Genomic DNA, 16,614 nt, shown 5'->3' on the forward strand with positions numbered 1-16,614 from the left:
CAGTTTTGACCTGGCTCACAGTCTCCGCTCTAATTCATCCCAAAGGTGTTCTATCAGGTTGAGGTCAGGACTCTGTGCAGGCCGGTCAAGTTCCTCCACACCAAACTCACTCATCCATGTCTTTATGGACCTTTCTTTGTACACTGGTGTGCAGTCATGTTGGAACAGGAAGGGGTCATCCCCAAACTGTTCCCACAAAGCTGGGAGAATAAAATTGTCCACAAATGTCATGCTATGAAGCTGAAGCATTAAGAGTTCATTTCACTGGAACTAAGGGGCCGAGCCCAACCCCTGAAAAACATGACCTGAATTTAATGATTTGGACGGGTGTCCCAAAACTTTTGGCAATATAGTGTATATCGTTCCTATTTTGGGCCTCTACTGCAGCCATGTTAAATTCTCGATTCTGATTGGCCAGAAGGTGTTAAGAATAAGTAAAGATTAAAACATGACAAGGCATGATGTTATAGGAAAACAATCCACAGTGCAGTGTTGAACGTTTATGTTTCTTTTTTTTTTGTGTGTGTGTGTGTGTGTGTGTGTGTGTGTGTGTGAACATTCATTCAACCTATTATAGATTCAGCCAGCTTCAACTATCTATGTGGGAGCTTACTATGTGGGAAGTACTGATCGGAAGCCTGTGAGTTAGAATCCCAGGTCCACCACGTTGCCACTGCTGGGCAAATGAGATAAAAGAAGATAAACTGTAAGTTACCCTCTATAAGGGCATCTGCTCAATGCCAGAAATGTAACTGTATAAAACCTTTGACACAATGCATTTTTATACATCCACCCAACATGCAGGATGGAAGAAAACATGTCTAGTCCTATATTAATTGTATCTTCAGTAACAAACAATATTGTGTTGTTTTGTTACAGCTACATACTCTTATTTTTCAACTAGAATACATTAGTGCGTAATTTAAACGTCATGTTATGTAGAAATTGTTACTTGATTTTTTTTTATAAGAACCCTGATGTGGATTATTTTTCTTATAACATCAAATCCCTGTTTCCATTACAGATATTTTTTAATTCATTCATAAACAACACACTGTGTTTTTAACTGTCTGTTGTTATAACACCGATCAGGTATAACGTTATGACCACTGCTAGGTGAAGTGAATAACACTGATGATCTCCTCATCATGGCACCTGTTAGTGGGTGGGATATATTAAGCAGAAAGTGAACATTTTGTCCTCAAAGTTGATGTGTTAGAAGCAGGAAAAATTGGCAAGCAAAAGGATTTGAGCGAGTTTGACGAAGGGCCAGATTGTGATGACTAGACCACTGGATCAGAGCATCTCCAAAACTGCAGCTCTTGTGGGGTGTTCCCGGTCTGCAGTGGTCAGTATCTATCAAAAGTTGTCCAAGGAAGGACCAGTGGTAAACCAGCGACAGGGTCATGGGTGGCCAAGGCTCATTGATGTTCTGATAGAAAGGTGTCAGAATACACAGTGCATGACAGGTCAGGGTTGTTTTAGCAACCAACACCAGTATTAGGCAGGTGGTCATAAGGTTATGCCTGATCAGTGTAAGTAATGCTGTGAAACCTGGCTAAGGAATAATATTCAAATAGCTGGATATTTAGTACATGTTAAACCAACAGGTTAAAACTATACCATATCAAAATATTTTACTTCATCTGATGATCATGGATAAGAAGTACAAAACACTTTCATCCCCTTGGTAGAATAATTATTTGCAGTAAACAGTGGTAGAATTGAACTTTCCCATATAACCCCCTATTTCAATGCACTGCATAGGGCAGCAGAATCCTAAACAAGCTCGTGCACTGCCCTCTAGTGGTGAAAGTTTACTAACAGGTGTTTATTCCCATGCATTTATGAGTTACTCAAGAGCTCCTGGTTACACAACTCTGACTGCATATGACTGTAGAAAGGACATTATTTATAATCACACTCTCTGTTGTTTATAATCATTTATAATCACACTCTCTGGTGTTTATAATCATTTATAATCACACTCTCTGTTGTTTATAATCATTTATAATCACACTCTGGTGTTTATAATCATTTATAATCACACTCTCTGGTGTTTATAATCATTTATAATCACACTCTGGTGTTTATAATCATTTATAATCACACTCTCCGGTGTTTATAATCATTTATAATCACACTCTCTGGTGTTTATAATCATTTATAATCACACTCTGGTGTTTATAATCATTTATAATCACACTCTGGTGTTTATAATCATTTATAATCACACTCTCTGGTGTTTATAATCATTTATAATCACACTCCCTGGTGTTTATAATAATTTATAATCACACACTCTGGTGTTTATAATCATTTATAATCACACTGGTGTTTATAATCATTTATAATCACACACTCTGGTGTTTATAATCATTTATAATCACACACTCGGGTGTTTATAATCATTTATAATCACTCTCTCTGGTGTTTATAATCATTTATAATCACACTCCCTGGTGTTTATAATAATTTATAATCACACACTCTGGTGTTTATAATCATTTATAATCACACTCCCTGGTGTTTATAATAATTTATAATCACACACTCTGGTGTTTATAATCATTTATAATCACACACTCTGGTGTTTATAATCATTTATAATCACACTCCCTGGTGTTTATAATAATTTATAATCACACACTCTGGTGTTTATAATCATTTATAATCACACACTCTGGTGTTTATAATCATTTATAATCACACTCCCTGGTGTTTATAATAATTTATAATCACACACTGGTGTTTATAATCATTTATAATCACACACTCTGGTGTTTATAATCATTTATAATCACACTCTCTGGTGTTTATAATCATTTATAATCACACTCCCTGGTGTTTATAATAATTTATAATCACACACTCTGGTGTTTATAATCATTTATAATCACACTCTCTGGTGTTTATAATCATTTATAATCACACTCTCTGGTGTTTATAATCATTTATAATCACACTCTCTGGTGTTTATAATCATTTATAATCACACACTGGTGTTTATAATCATTTATAATCACACACTCTGGTGTTTATAATCATTTATAATCACACACTCTGGTGTTTATAATCATTTATAATCACACACTCTGGTGTTTATAATCATTTATAATCACACTCTCTGGTGTTTATAATCATTTATAATCACACACTGGTGTTTATAATCATTTATAATCACACACTCTGGTGTTTATAATCATTTATAATCACACTCTCTGGTGTTTACAATAATTTATAATCACACTCCCTGGTGTTTATAATAATTTATAATCACACTCCCTGGTGTTTATAATAATTTATAATCACACTCTCTGGTGTTTATAATCATTTATAATCACACTCTCTGGTGTTTATAATCATTTATAATCACACACTCTGGTGTTTATAATAATTTATAATCACACACTCTCGTGTTTATAATCATTTATAATCACACTCTCTGGTGTTTATAATCATTTATAATCACACTCTCTGGTGTTTATAATCATTTATAATCACACTCCCTGGTGTTTATAATCATTTATAATCACACTCTCTGGTGTTTATAATCATTTATAATCACACTCTCTGGTGTTTATAATCATTTATAATCACACACTCTGGTGTTTATAATCATTTATAATCACACACTCTGGTGTTTATAATCATTTATAATCACACACTCTGGTGTTTATAATCATTTATAATCACACTCTCTGGTGTTTATAATCATTTATAATCACACTCCCTGGTGTTTATAATCATTTATAATCACACACTCTGGTGTTTATAATCATTTATAATCACACACTCTGGTGTTTATAATCATTTATAATCACACTCCCTGGTGTTTATAATCATTTATAATCACACTCTCTGGTGTTTATAATCATTTATAATCACACACTCTGGTGTTTATAATCATTTATAATCACACACTCTGGTGTTTATAATCATTTATAATCACACTCCCTGGTGTTTATAATCATTTATAATCACACTCTCTGGTGTTTATAATCATTTATAATCACACTCTCTGGTGTTTATAATCATTTATAATCACACTCCCTGGTGTTTATAATCATTTATAATCACACACTCTGGTGTTTATAATCATTTATAATCACACACTCTGGTGTTTATAATCATTTATAATCACACTCTCTGGTGTTTATAATCATTTATAATCACACACTCTGGTGTTTATAATCATTTATAATCACACACTCTGGTGTTTATAATCATTTATAATCACACACTCGGGTGTTTATAATCATTTATAATCACTCTCTCTGGTGTTTATAATAATTTATAATCACACACTCTGGTGTTTATAATCATTTATAATCACACTCCCTGGTGTTTATAATAATTTATAATCACACACTCTGGTGTTTATAATCATTTATAATCACACTCCCTGGTGTTTATAATCATTTATAATCACACACTCTGGTGTTTATAATCATTTATAATCACACACTCTGGTGTTTATAATCATTTATAATCACACTCCCTGGTGTTTATAATCATTTATAATCACACTCTCTGGTGTTTATAATCATTTATAATCACACTCTCTGGTGTTTATAATCATTTATAATCACACACTCGGGTGTTTATAATCATTTATAATCACTCTCTCTGGTGTTTATAATCATTTATAATCACACACTCTGGTGTTTATAATCATTTATAATCACACTCCCTGGTGTTTATAATAATTTATAATCACACACTCTGGTGTTTATAATCATTTATAATCACACTCCCTGGTGTTTATAATCATTTATAATCACACACTCTGGTGTTTATAATCATTTATAATCACACACTCTGGTGTTTATAATCATTTATAATCACACTCCCTGGTGTTTATAATCATTTATAATCACACTCTCTGGTGTTTATAATCATTTATAATCACACTCTCTGGTGTTTATAATCATTTATAATCACACACTCTGGTGTTTATAATCATTTATAATCACACACTCTGGTGTTTATAATCATTTGTAATCACACACTCGGGTGTTTATAATCATTTATAATCACACTCCCTGGTGTTTATAATCATTTATAATCACACACTCTGGTGTTTATAATCATTTATAATCACACTCTCTGGTGTTTATAATCATTTATAATCACTCTCTCTGGTGTTTATAATCATTTATAATCACACTCCCTGGTGTTTATAATAATTTATAATCACACACTCTGGTGTTTATAATCATTTATAATCACACTCCCTGGTGTTTATAATAATTTATAATCACACACTCTGGTGTTTATAATCATTTATAATCACACTCTCTGGTGTTTATAATCATTTATAATCACACACTCTGGTGTTTATAATCATTTATAATCACACTCCCTGGTGTTTATAATCATTTATAATCACACTCTCTGGTGTTTATAATCATTTATAATCACACTCCCTGGTGTTTATAATCATTTATAATCACACACTCTGGTGTTTATAATCATTTATAATCACACACTCTGGTGTTTATAATCATTTGTAATCACACACTCGGGTGTTTATAATCATTTATAATCACACTCCCTGGTGTTTATAATCATTTATAATCACACACTCTGGTGTTTATAATCATTTATAATCACACTCTCTGGTGTTTATAATCATTTATAATCACACTCTGGTGTTTATAATCATTTATAATCACTCTCTCTGGTGTTTATAATCATTTATAATCACACTCCCTGGTGTTTATAATAATTTATAATCACACACTCTGGTGTTTATAATCATTTATAATCACACTCCCTGGTGTTTATAATAATTTATAATCACACACTCTGGTGTTTATAATAATTTATAATCACACACTCTGGTGTTTATAATCATTTATAATCACACTCCCTGGTGTTTATAATCATTTATAATCACACACTCTGGTGTTTATAACCATTTATAATCACACACTCTGGTGTTTATAATCATTTATAATCACACTCCCTGGTGTTTATAATCATTTATAATCACACTCTCTGGTGTTTATAATAATTTATAATCACACACTGGTGTTTATAATCATTTATAATCACACACTCTGGTGTTTATAATCATTTATAATCACACTCCCTGGTGTTTATAATCATTTATAATCACACTCTCTGGTGTTTATAATAATTTATAATCACACTCTCTGGTGTTTATAATCATTTATAATCACACACTGGTGTTTATAATCATTTATAATCACACACTCTGGTGTTTATAATCATTTATAATCACACTCTCTGGTGTTTATAATAATTTATAATCACACACTGGTGTTTATAATCATTTATAATCACACAATCTGGTGTTTATAATCATTTATAATCACACTCCCTGGTCTTTATAATCATTTATAATCACACTCCCTGGTGTTTATAATAATTTATAATCACACTCTCTGGTGTTTATAATCATTTATAATCACATTCTCTGGTGTCACCCAAATGAGGATGAGGTTTTGAGTCTGGTTCCTCTCAAGGGTTCTTACCCCCTTACCATCTAAGGGACTTTTTCCCCACCTCAGTCGCCTCAGGCTTCTCATTAGGGATTAATTTTTTTAAAAAAAACTTTTTGTTCTTAAGTTCTGTAAAGCTGCATTGAGACATTGTCCATTGTTAACAGTGCTACACAAATAAAATTGAACTGAATCTTTCCTGACAGGAGGAAACAAGTGCTGGTGTCGCACAACAGTCATTCAGCTCACACAGTCAGTAGGTAATGTTACAGTGAATTCATACACAGCTGTAATTTAGAAACAACAGTGATCAGATTCAGTAAATATATATATATATATCTCCCTTTATTAGCTCCACCACTATTTTACAAGCAAAAGAACATTATACAGGCCAATTAAATACAACACAAATATCATGACATGTGGCAAAGACTTCAAGTACAGGAGGTCCATTCAATCCTGACCATGGCAACGGTCCCTCTGAAGACTCTGTGAGAAGAAAAAACAGACGTCACAACTAAATATGCTAATTTTGCTTAAGATGTATATATTACCCATGCAAACCCATGAAATTTAAAATCAGATCTGATCATATCAACATTCCCCCCCAGTACTACTGTATTTGAAGAGAAAGGTTAGGATTTAAACAAATAAGAAAATTGGGCAAATAATATTGTTCCATTCAACTTTATATTCAATTTGTAAAATTGGACCATCTCTCATTTTAGAAAATGGCTAAAATAGAAATTATAATAAAGACCTAATCAAGATATTTATTAAGAGAGCACATTTAACCTTAAAGCAACATTTGCATAATTAAGTTCATCATTTTTTTAGGTGAGATAGTCATACATTATCTGTAAACTACATGAGCTCTTATAGCTCTAATGCAAAACTAATGAATCAAATCACGTACAAAAAAAATACACCGATCAGGCATAACATTATGACCACCTGCCTAATATTGTGTTGGTCCACCTTTTGCTGCCAAAACAGCCCTGACCCATCATGCACTGTGTATTCTGACACCTTTCTATCAAAACCAGCATTAACTTCTTCAGTAAGTCTGTTGGATCAGATCACACGCCAGCCTTCGCTCCCCACGTGCATCAGTGACCCTTGGCTGGCCATGACCCTGTTGCCGGTTCACCACTGTTCCTTCCTTGTACCACTTTTGATAGATACTGACCACTGCAGACCGGGAACACCCCACAAGAGCTGCAGTTTTGGAGATGCTCTGATCCAGTGGTCTAGCCATCACAATTTGGCCCTTCATCAAACTCGCTCAAATCCTTACGCTTGTCCATTTTTCCTGCTTCTAACACATCAACTTTGAGGACAAAATGTTCACTTGCTGCCTAATATATCGCACCCACTAACAGGGGCCATGATGAGATCATCAGTCTGATTCACTTCACCTCTCAGTGGTCATAATGTTATGCCTGATCGGTGTTTGATCAGCTATGTATGATGATTATCGTGTGTCATGATTCATAGACTGCCTCTGTAACAGATTCTTGGCTGCTGTATGAAGCTGCATGTATGTGCCACACTCACCATGACTGCAGAAGTCTATGCTTTGTCAATGCCAAGCTCCTCAGGTGTGGGAATTCCCAGCTCATTAAGCGTGGGACGAAGCTCTTGGATAACATATGGATAGATATCTTTGTGTGGACCTGCTTTGTCCTGTGTCAAATAAGAATAAAAGAAAAAAAATCTGTATAAGCAATAGCTGTATAAGACTAAAACTTAAAACTAAATCCATACACCATTACAAGGTCATGGTAATTGAAATGCTAGGAATAGAGACTTTAGTTTTAACTAAAACAAACAGGAAGGGTTAATAAATACACAGAGGAATGGCTAATGTATATCAGAACGTTTGTTTAAAACACTATACTGACCTTAACCGCCTCGAGAATACGGATGGCGCTGCCCAAGTCGTTTAATCGCCGACATGCTCTCAAAGCAGCTTCCAGGATTTTGGGCTCAGGTACCAGATCATAACCAATCAAAGTGTTCATACCTGAAAGAAGAAATAAATAAATAAACAAATCAGAGCAGCACACTGAAGTGTGTGTTAATCTGACTGATGCAGGAGCATTAAATACTTTTACAGACTCAAAAACACGGATGCAAATTTCATTACCAATCCAATCACACACAGGCCATCATCATGACCATGATTCTCTATTTGATCAAAGTTGGACTTCCATTAAGAAAATGTGCTTTGTAGTGATGCAATCATTTGAAACCAAAGTACTTCCTGCTTTCAGTGGTGAATAACCAGCCATGAAGAACCAGTAATATTAAAATTGGATGATTTAGATGTCTTAAGTAACGAAGAAAAACACCATGTGTCATGAAAAACGTGTTACAGTAAGAAATGTTTTTCCCCCTTTATCATATCCTTTACTTCGCTGAAACTCTAAGGTTTCTAAAGTGAGATTAAAAAAGGAAAAACAATTCACTGGAAAAACAAAAGGTGAAGGTCGCTTATCTAAAGGTTTAAGAGAAAGATTAAAAGTTACAACCAAAGCATAACTATCCATTTACCCATATGGATAGTCGCTTTGGTTATAGATACATATATATGAAATTATTTAGAACGTTCATGTCTTACCTTTCCTGAGTTCCCAAGCATCAATATCTGGTTTGTTGAAATAGGTGACCCAGCGGGCATCAAACTCCTCATCTGTCTCTTGCTTGCCATGGGAATAGCAGCGGCTAGCTAAAGGAGCTGGCGAGAAAACAATTTGATTAGGAGGGAAAACCGCAGCCTGTATGTGACTCCAAAATATTAATAAAATAAACTGCATGGCAAAAGTTTGCGTACACCTGACCAATCACAGCAGTATGTGCTTTTTAAACATCCTATTACAGATTTCATCCCTTTTACTGATAAAATAACTGCCGTTCTTCTGTGAAGGCTTTCCACTAGATGTTCAAGCATACCCCTGGGAACATGTGTCCATTGAGATACAAGAGCATTAGTTGGTGATGTTGGGCAAGGAGGTCTGTGGTGCAGTCAGTGTTCTAGTTCATCCCGAAAAATGTTCAGTGGAGCCGAGGCTAGGTTTTTGTGCAAGCAACTCAAATTCTTCCTTTCCATCCTTGGAAAACAGCATCTTTGTGTAATGGATCTCTCTTTGTGCACAGGAACAGGTCTGGGACTCTTCGTACCAGGAAAGATAAACCTTAATGCTACAGCATACAAAGACCATTGTGTGCTTCCAACATTGTGGTAACAGTTTGAGGGGAACAACCACATAAGGGTGTGATGGTCAGGGTAAACACATACTTTTGTACATATAATGTATTAAAAATCCAAATAACTCACAGCCGACCTGGTATAACTTAAAACACATTCTTATAGCAAAAAAGACAAAAAAGCATAGTTAGTAGGTTTACATTTCTATAATCACTGTACCCAATAAAAGCACCGCTCAGTAATGAGGCATTCGAGTCACTCAATGATGGGGAAACTTGACAGGGTCCCTTAAATAGAAGGCAGCATGCACTGTATATTATTATGACGTGTATCATGGCAGTAACATAACATGTCCTCACTGAGCCATTCTGACCTCTGTGGAATATATACACACACAGATACAGATATATATATATATATATAGATATATATATATATATATATATATATATATATATATATATATATATATATATATATATATATATATATATATAGCAGATATGATAAACAAACCGTCTGGACATGCTGAATAGTTTTTTATAAGTACAGAGTTAAGCTCTGGGATCTGACCTCTAAATCAGTAACATGAGGCTTAAGGGAGTGTAAGAGTACACTGACCATGGGCATTGGCTAGAGAATACAGCAAGGTTCCTCTGGGACATGTCACTAGGTTAATTACACCATCAAAAGAAAGTCTTATAGAAAGGTTTAAATCGCATATTCATATGAATGTAGATTGTGTGTACAATTCAGCAATAACTATCATTTTAAGTCATGCCTTGTGTAAACAAAATACAATGATGATTCATTAACAATCAATCAGACTTGATGTCTTGATAACAGTCCTCTCTGAGTCAGTGAAGTCAAACAACTTTGAGAGACCAAATCAATGAAAATGTTACCCAACTTCATTCATCAAAGTGTCATGAACAATAGATTTTGGTCTATAAATGCTGTTGAATCAGTGTCCAAATAATCATATTTTGAGTTCTGAATGATAAGAACAGGTCTTTGCAAATTATTTTTCAATTTTGAGCACAAATGACTTCAACTGATGATTATTGGTCTATTTAAGATAATCAGTGTTTAGTTCTATAATCTAACTCAGATGTAATCAACTAAAATTAAGTAAGGTCCTGATCTTATTACATGCTTTTTTTTGGGTCTAATTATCTTTATAATGTTTTGACGAGGTTTCTTTAAACAAACTATGCCGTCAGTTCACTCAGCGAACCATAAAGGGTAAAAACTTTCCCTTTACTGACCTACTTTCTCTTACCATGGAACCACTCTCTGGTCTGATAATCTCCTTTCAGCTAAATAACTAAGAATAATGCAAGGCAATGGATCTGAACTAGGTCATAATATCTAACAGCTCTGCTACAGTATTGATTTGTGGACTCTGCTGAAATGTTTTGCTGGCTCCACATCCAGACACCGGTCCACCAGTGGATGACCCCTGCTCTGTAGTCCTGCTAGGCAAGTGAAGTTGTCTTTGTCGGTCACACAGACAGCGCAGGGTCAGCCATGATACAGTGCCCCTGGAGCAGGGTGGGTTGGGGGCCTTGCTTGGGTTATGTTATATTTCCATGTGGCTTCATCATACATATGTACAGCTTCACAAGTGACCTTTTCTTTACTAAATCTTTGTCTATGATAGCAGTATACACCTATTTAAGAAAAATACATTACTTGAGCAAGGTGGCAGCTTGGCTGTACTGGGGCTTGAACCCTGATCTTCCGGTCAACGACCCACAGCCTTAACCACTTGTGCTACCACCAACACAATAAAGCCATAAAAGGCTAAACAAATTCAGTTTGGGGTTATACATTAATCAAGGGCAACAAGCAAACCTGTATTTCCGTATGGCTTCACCATACACATGTACAGCTTCAAAATCTTTATCTATGATAGTAGTATACACCTAGTTAACGAAGCAACATTACCAGTCATTAATTATCCAACCAGGCTTGTATCCTAGTAGACATGATCTACGTTGTAGTGCATGCTGTCTATAGCAAGCTAGCACTCCCAGCTAGCCGGAAATAAAATGACAAATTATGTTTTACTTCTTAAAAAAGGGAGAATCAAGGAAGCTAAGGGACAAGGCACGTCTGTTAAATATACAATATCAACTCTATTGTTTGCTAACCCGAGAAATCCTTTCTGAACTTGAAGGACGAGTGAAACAGAGAGCTAGCCTGCCTCATGTACTTTGTCTGTCGGGCCTGAAACATTTAGCCGGTCATCACAAGGACACGGTCAACATATGGCTAGTGGTGAATCAAAAGTTAACGAACGCTAAAGAAAACAACTAACTGGCGTATAGCATTAGATTGGATTGCAAACACTTAATATCTAGCTAGCTAAGATTTCCTGTCTTCCTGTGATTAGCGAGGAAGCTAACTAGCTAGCGGCTACACCCAGAAGGTGCTCTCACCCACCACAAGGTCGTTGATTCAAACTCGAAACCATGCACTATGTTACCTATATTCTGTGGTCGGGCTTGTGTTATGCTCCGAGCAGCGGAGAGGGAGAGGCGGAGAGCGGATCGGAACATGCTGCAGGACACACCGGGCTCGCTGCGGCTCAGTAATACAGGGAGAATCTGTTCACGTGAAGGCCGACACCGGACCGTGTAGGTACGGCTCAGACAAGCAGCGCGCATGCGCACAAAGCTGCTTCCTGTCTGAGCAAAAGGTTCAAAAAATGTTCTTTTATTAGTTTGACATTAAAACTCCAAAAAAAAAAAATCCACTTTTTGCTTATTCCAAAAAAATAAGGCTCAGATATGCGTAATGTACTGTTTATTACACAATAAAACAAATCTTATTCTGTCTGATATAAAAACGATATATTATTATTATTATTATTATTATTATTATTATTATTATTATTATTACTAATTCATCAATTAATTAATTTAAAAAAATATATTAGTGAGTAATGTCTATCTAATCACACTAAGGAGGGACAACACTTAATAACATTGCATCTCTCTCTCTCTCTCTCTCTCTCTCTCTCTCTCCCTCTCTCTCTCTCTCTCTCTCTCTGTGTGTGTGTGTGTGTGTGTGTGTGTAGGCTCTTTATCCTATAAAACAAAACTTCCTTATCCATTAACACAAAACTGATACATTTTCAGTAAATCAGATCTTCTGACCACAAAAAATGGACATATTAAAAATATATGTATAAAAAAAAAAATTCATTTTGTGAATGATAAAAAATATATTCATTTTGTGATAAAAGTTCTGATGTACAAGTTTGTATCTTGTTTTGCCTCGTTTGATACCTTTTTGGGGAAAAAAACACAACGATCAATAACTCCAGCAGAGGGCAGTATTATCCGCCTAGTTTTTTTCCACATTTAAACATTTATATTACAGTCTACTATCATGATGTAGATACATGTGCCATGGCAGTTCTTTTTGCATTAGACATAATCACATGAGAGGAATGGCTGAAAGGTCTTTTCCCAGTAGTTGCTGGAGCACCTGCATGTTTTTTCTCATCTGATCTGGAGCTTGTCTCAGCAGGGGCCTGGTATCCTAACTCTTGTGGGTTGAGGGGCTCTTTGGAGAGGAGAATGCAGATTGAAGGAACAGTTTTACGCACCTTCACACTTTCACCCTCTTGGTTCTCCCACACCTCCTGAATGTTCCTGTACTGAAGTTTTGATACTTGATGTAACCCTTGGACTTTACGCTTCACAATCTCAGCACAGGTAATGGTCTTAGTGATGGCTCGACCCAGGCCAGTGAACATAACCTGAGATACAGGAGCAACATGTCCTTCGTCTTGTAAGCAGGAAATGGCAAAACGCAAAAGGTTTCGAATTTTACTTCCCTCCTTGACACACATCTCTAGTACCCCAGATCCCAATCCTGGAATTGGACATGCACTTGGTTCTTTAATGGAAGTCACTTTTTTGAATCCAGTTTGTCCGGGCACGGTAAAGCAAACACTTTGACTCACAGTCACGTCTACAGCAGATTGATGAGTTTCAAAAACAGGTGCTGTGCATGAGGAAGACTGCTTGCTGTCGTAAGTCAGCATTCCAGTGGACAAGGGCATCATGAAAAGCTATGTATGTGTCTGAAATGATTAGAAAATATCAGAAAATTACAAATCAGTTTGCATAAAGTCAAGAAAATAGAGATATATTACGAAATCTGTCATTTTGCAATCCAAAACAGATTTGAGTATTAGCAATTTCCCACTCTAATAACTTTCTAATTACTGTTCAATTCAAACACAGCATTTATGCATTATTAATAAATTAGATTGTTTAATGTATTCTACTCTATATTAACTCTATGCTAAATACATAATCACAGTTAATACTTACCTGTTTTGCATATGGACATCTCATGATTTCTATTGCAGGGGCAAGCTTCTTAAACTGTAGTTAAATCAATCCTTGCATATATATATAAACATACACATGGATAAATATAGTTCAACAAAATATCTTGAAGAAGCATCTAAATGGCTCTGACGGACATGGGCCAGGAGGAGGAACAGAGAGAGGATCTCATAGGGACAGGCAACACTTAAAGGGACAGGCAACACTTTCCCTTCATCTGAACACTTTTCTAATAAACTAACATTACATTCTGATAGAAGTTTACTTTAATAAAATGCTTAGTGGGCTTAGCTGATGAGCCTTTGTCAGTCTGGGTGTGTGTGTGTTTCTGTAATGTAAATAATGCAATGAGAAAATCTGTACTTTAAATAATTACAGAAATAAATATGAATAATCCAGTTCAAACAGAAATGCACTCAGAATGAAAGTGCAGCACAGCATCTTCAAAAAATTTCTCAACAAAACATTTATACAGTGCAGTATTCTTCTTTGTTCATTGTATGTACTTTGCCCGTTCCACTTTGATAGCCTTGAGGCAGTGAATTCACCCGAAGAGCAGAAGGGCACACAGTGCTCCAGTTCTGCTTCACAAAATCCACAGCCTGCATCCGAGAGACTGCGAGGGATGTATGACCCTCATATCGACACAGAAAACAAGGTCAGCAAGAATATTGCAATATAGAACAGTCTGATATACAAAACACACGCTATTATCAATACATGAATGTTTGAGATCATTGGAGATTTAGAGACAAAATGGATCTGCTGATAAATTAAAAGAATTACAGACTTGCAACTACATGAAGTGTAAAGAATAATGAGAACGTTGTAGTTTACCTGTGCTATCTTATATCTAATCGGAATGTTTCTATCATCATGGAGGGAATTTATTTTACTATTCAGAGCATGTCTTATAATTCATACCAATCTGAGGGTCAAATCTGCATTCTACTGCATAAGCGCATATAGAATAAAGATTATGCTTTTCCCCTTTAAACACTACTACAGCTAATTAATCAACCTATTCTGACAAGTACAGCTCCTGTTTCTTTTATCAAATGTCACAGATGCTGCACACACTCAGCCGTTATCTGGCAGATAACAAAGGCTTTGCCACAGGTTCTCTCCAGTGGGTGTCTCTAGAAGTCTTATTAATTTGATTAAAAGGAAATGAAGGCTCACAGGGAAGGCAGGAGGATTACAGTACCCCATGGAAATGAGGTAAAATCTTTGAGTTAATGGTTTTAATTTTCTATCCTGGAGCTCCGTTTATCAAATGACATTTTGGAAAGAAATAACAAACCCTCTGCTGAAGATAAAAGTCTAATAGATGTTGTACTCTGTCAAGAGTCAAAGCTTGTTTTAAAGCACATAGTTGTAAATGTAGTACTGTTAAATAGTTTAAAGCCTTTAAAGAAAGAGTCGATGACATTTGTGTATTATGGAGTTTAATTGCTGCTGGGAGGTCGGGATGGTGCCACTGTGAGTAACATCAAGAACAACAACTTCAGGGGTATAAAGGGATTTTCAGAATCATGCTTTTACATGCACATGAATGTCATATAGAGTAGATCTGCCCTTTGCAGCTATAACAGCTTCAACTCTTCTGGGAAGACTTTCCACATGGTTTTATGAGTGTGTTCCATCTGATTGAGGTCAGGAATCTGTGCAGGTCAGTCAAGTTCCTACACACATCCATGTCTTTATGGACCTTGCTTTGTGCACTGGTGTGCAGTCATGTTAGAACAGGAAGGGGTCATCCCCAAACTGTTCCCACAAAGTTGAGAGCATGAAATTGTCCAAAATGTCTTAGTACGCTGAAGCATTAAGAGGTTCTGTCACTAGAACTAAGGGGCCGAGTCCATCCCCTGAAAAACAACACCTGAATTCTAAGTTTTGGAGGGGTGTCCTAAAACTTTTGGCAGTATAGTGCAATTCAAATAATGCTGTTAAGATAAAACACACACACACACACACACACATACACACACACACACACACACTCTCTCTCTCTCTCAAATGGAACACACTAATGTGAAATGTAAATAAAACTACTTTGTACATTGATAACAGCTCCAGATTCTCTGGTTTAATCCTGAGCTCAAGTCAGTGTCTGTTCTGCATGCTCTCCCCATGTTCACATTAGTTTTCAAAACCATGCAGACATGCATTATTGACTACACTTAACTGCCCCAGCTGTGTGTGTGCGTGTGTGTGTGTGTGTGTGTGCATGTGTGTGTGTGTGTGCATGTGTGTGTGCGTGTGTGGTGCCCTACCACGGAGTGGCATCACATCCAGTGTGATTTCTCTGTGCTACATGAACTGGCTCCAGATCTAGCATGGTCCTGACCAAGATGAAGTGGTTACTGAAGATGAACAAAATAAATAGTGAAGAAGTAGATGTGGAGCTCATATGGGAGCAAATGGTCTGTAATAAATGATGTTTTCTACCTCGAGAGAAACACGTCTGAACCTAAAACCTGGCATGCTGAAAAATCCCACACCGATGATGTATATTACATCCACTTCTTTTAACACAGACAAACACTCTTATGCAATTTTC

The 16,614-nt window shown here is 35.8% G+C and overlaps 2 protein-coding genes across 2 annotated transcripts; both read right to left on the reverse strand.

The window, feature by feature from the left end:
* Positions 1-6,790: 6,790 nt before the first annotated feature.
* LOC131365191 (cytochrome c oxidase subunit 5A, mitochondrial) lies at positions 6,791-12,353 on the reverse strand. Its single transcript, XM_058408850.1, has 5 exons — positions 12,173-12,353; positions 9,094-9,210; positions 8,375-8,496; positions 8,028-8,156; positions 6,791-6,959 (listed from the first exon to the last, which is right to left on the reverse strand). The coding sequence occupies exons 1-4, from the start codon at positions 12,351-12,353 to the stop codon at positions 8,043-8,045; spliced, it is 534 nt and encodes a 177-aa protein (XP_058264833.1). The 3' UTR covers positions 6,791-6,959; positions 8,028-8,042.
* Positions 12,354-13,078: 725 nt separating this feature from the next.
* rpp25a (ribonuclease P and MRP subunit p25, a) lies at positions 13,079-13,759 on the reverse strand. The gene has a single exon (XM_058408719.1). The coding sequence runs from the start codon at positions 13,757-13,759 to the stop codon at positions 13,079-13,081; it is 681 nt and encodes a 226-aa protein (XP_058264702.1).
* Positions 13,760-16,614: the final 2,855 nt, after the last annotated feature.

The sequence above is a fragment of the Hemibagrus wyckioides genome, linkage group LG14 (assembly GCF_019097595.1).
Source record: "Hemibagrus wyckioides isolate EC202008001 linkage group LG14, SWU_Hwy_1.0, whole genome shotgun sequence".
In the NCBI taxonomy this organism is placed as follows: Eukaryota; Metazoa; Chordata; class Actinopteri; order Siluriformes; family Bagridae; genus Hemibagrus; species Hemibagrus wyckioides.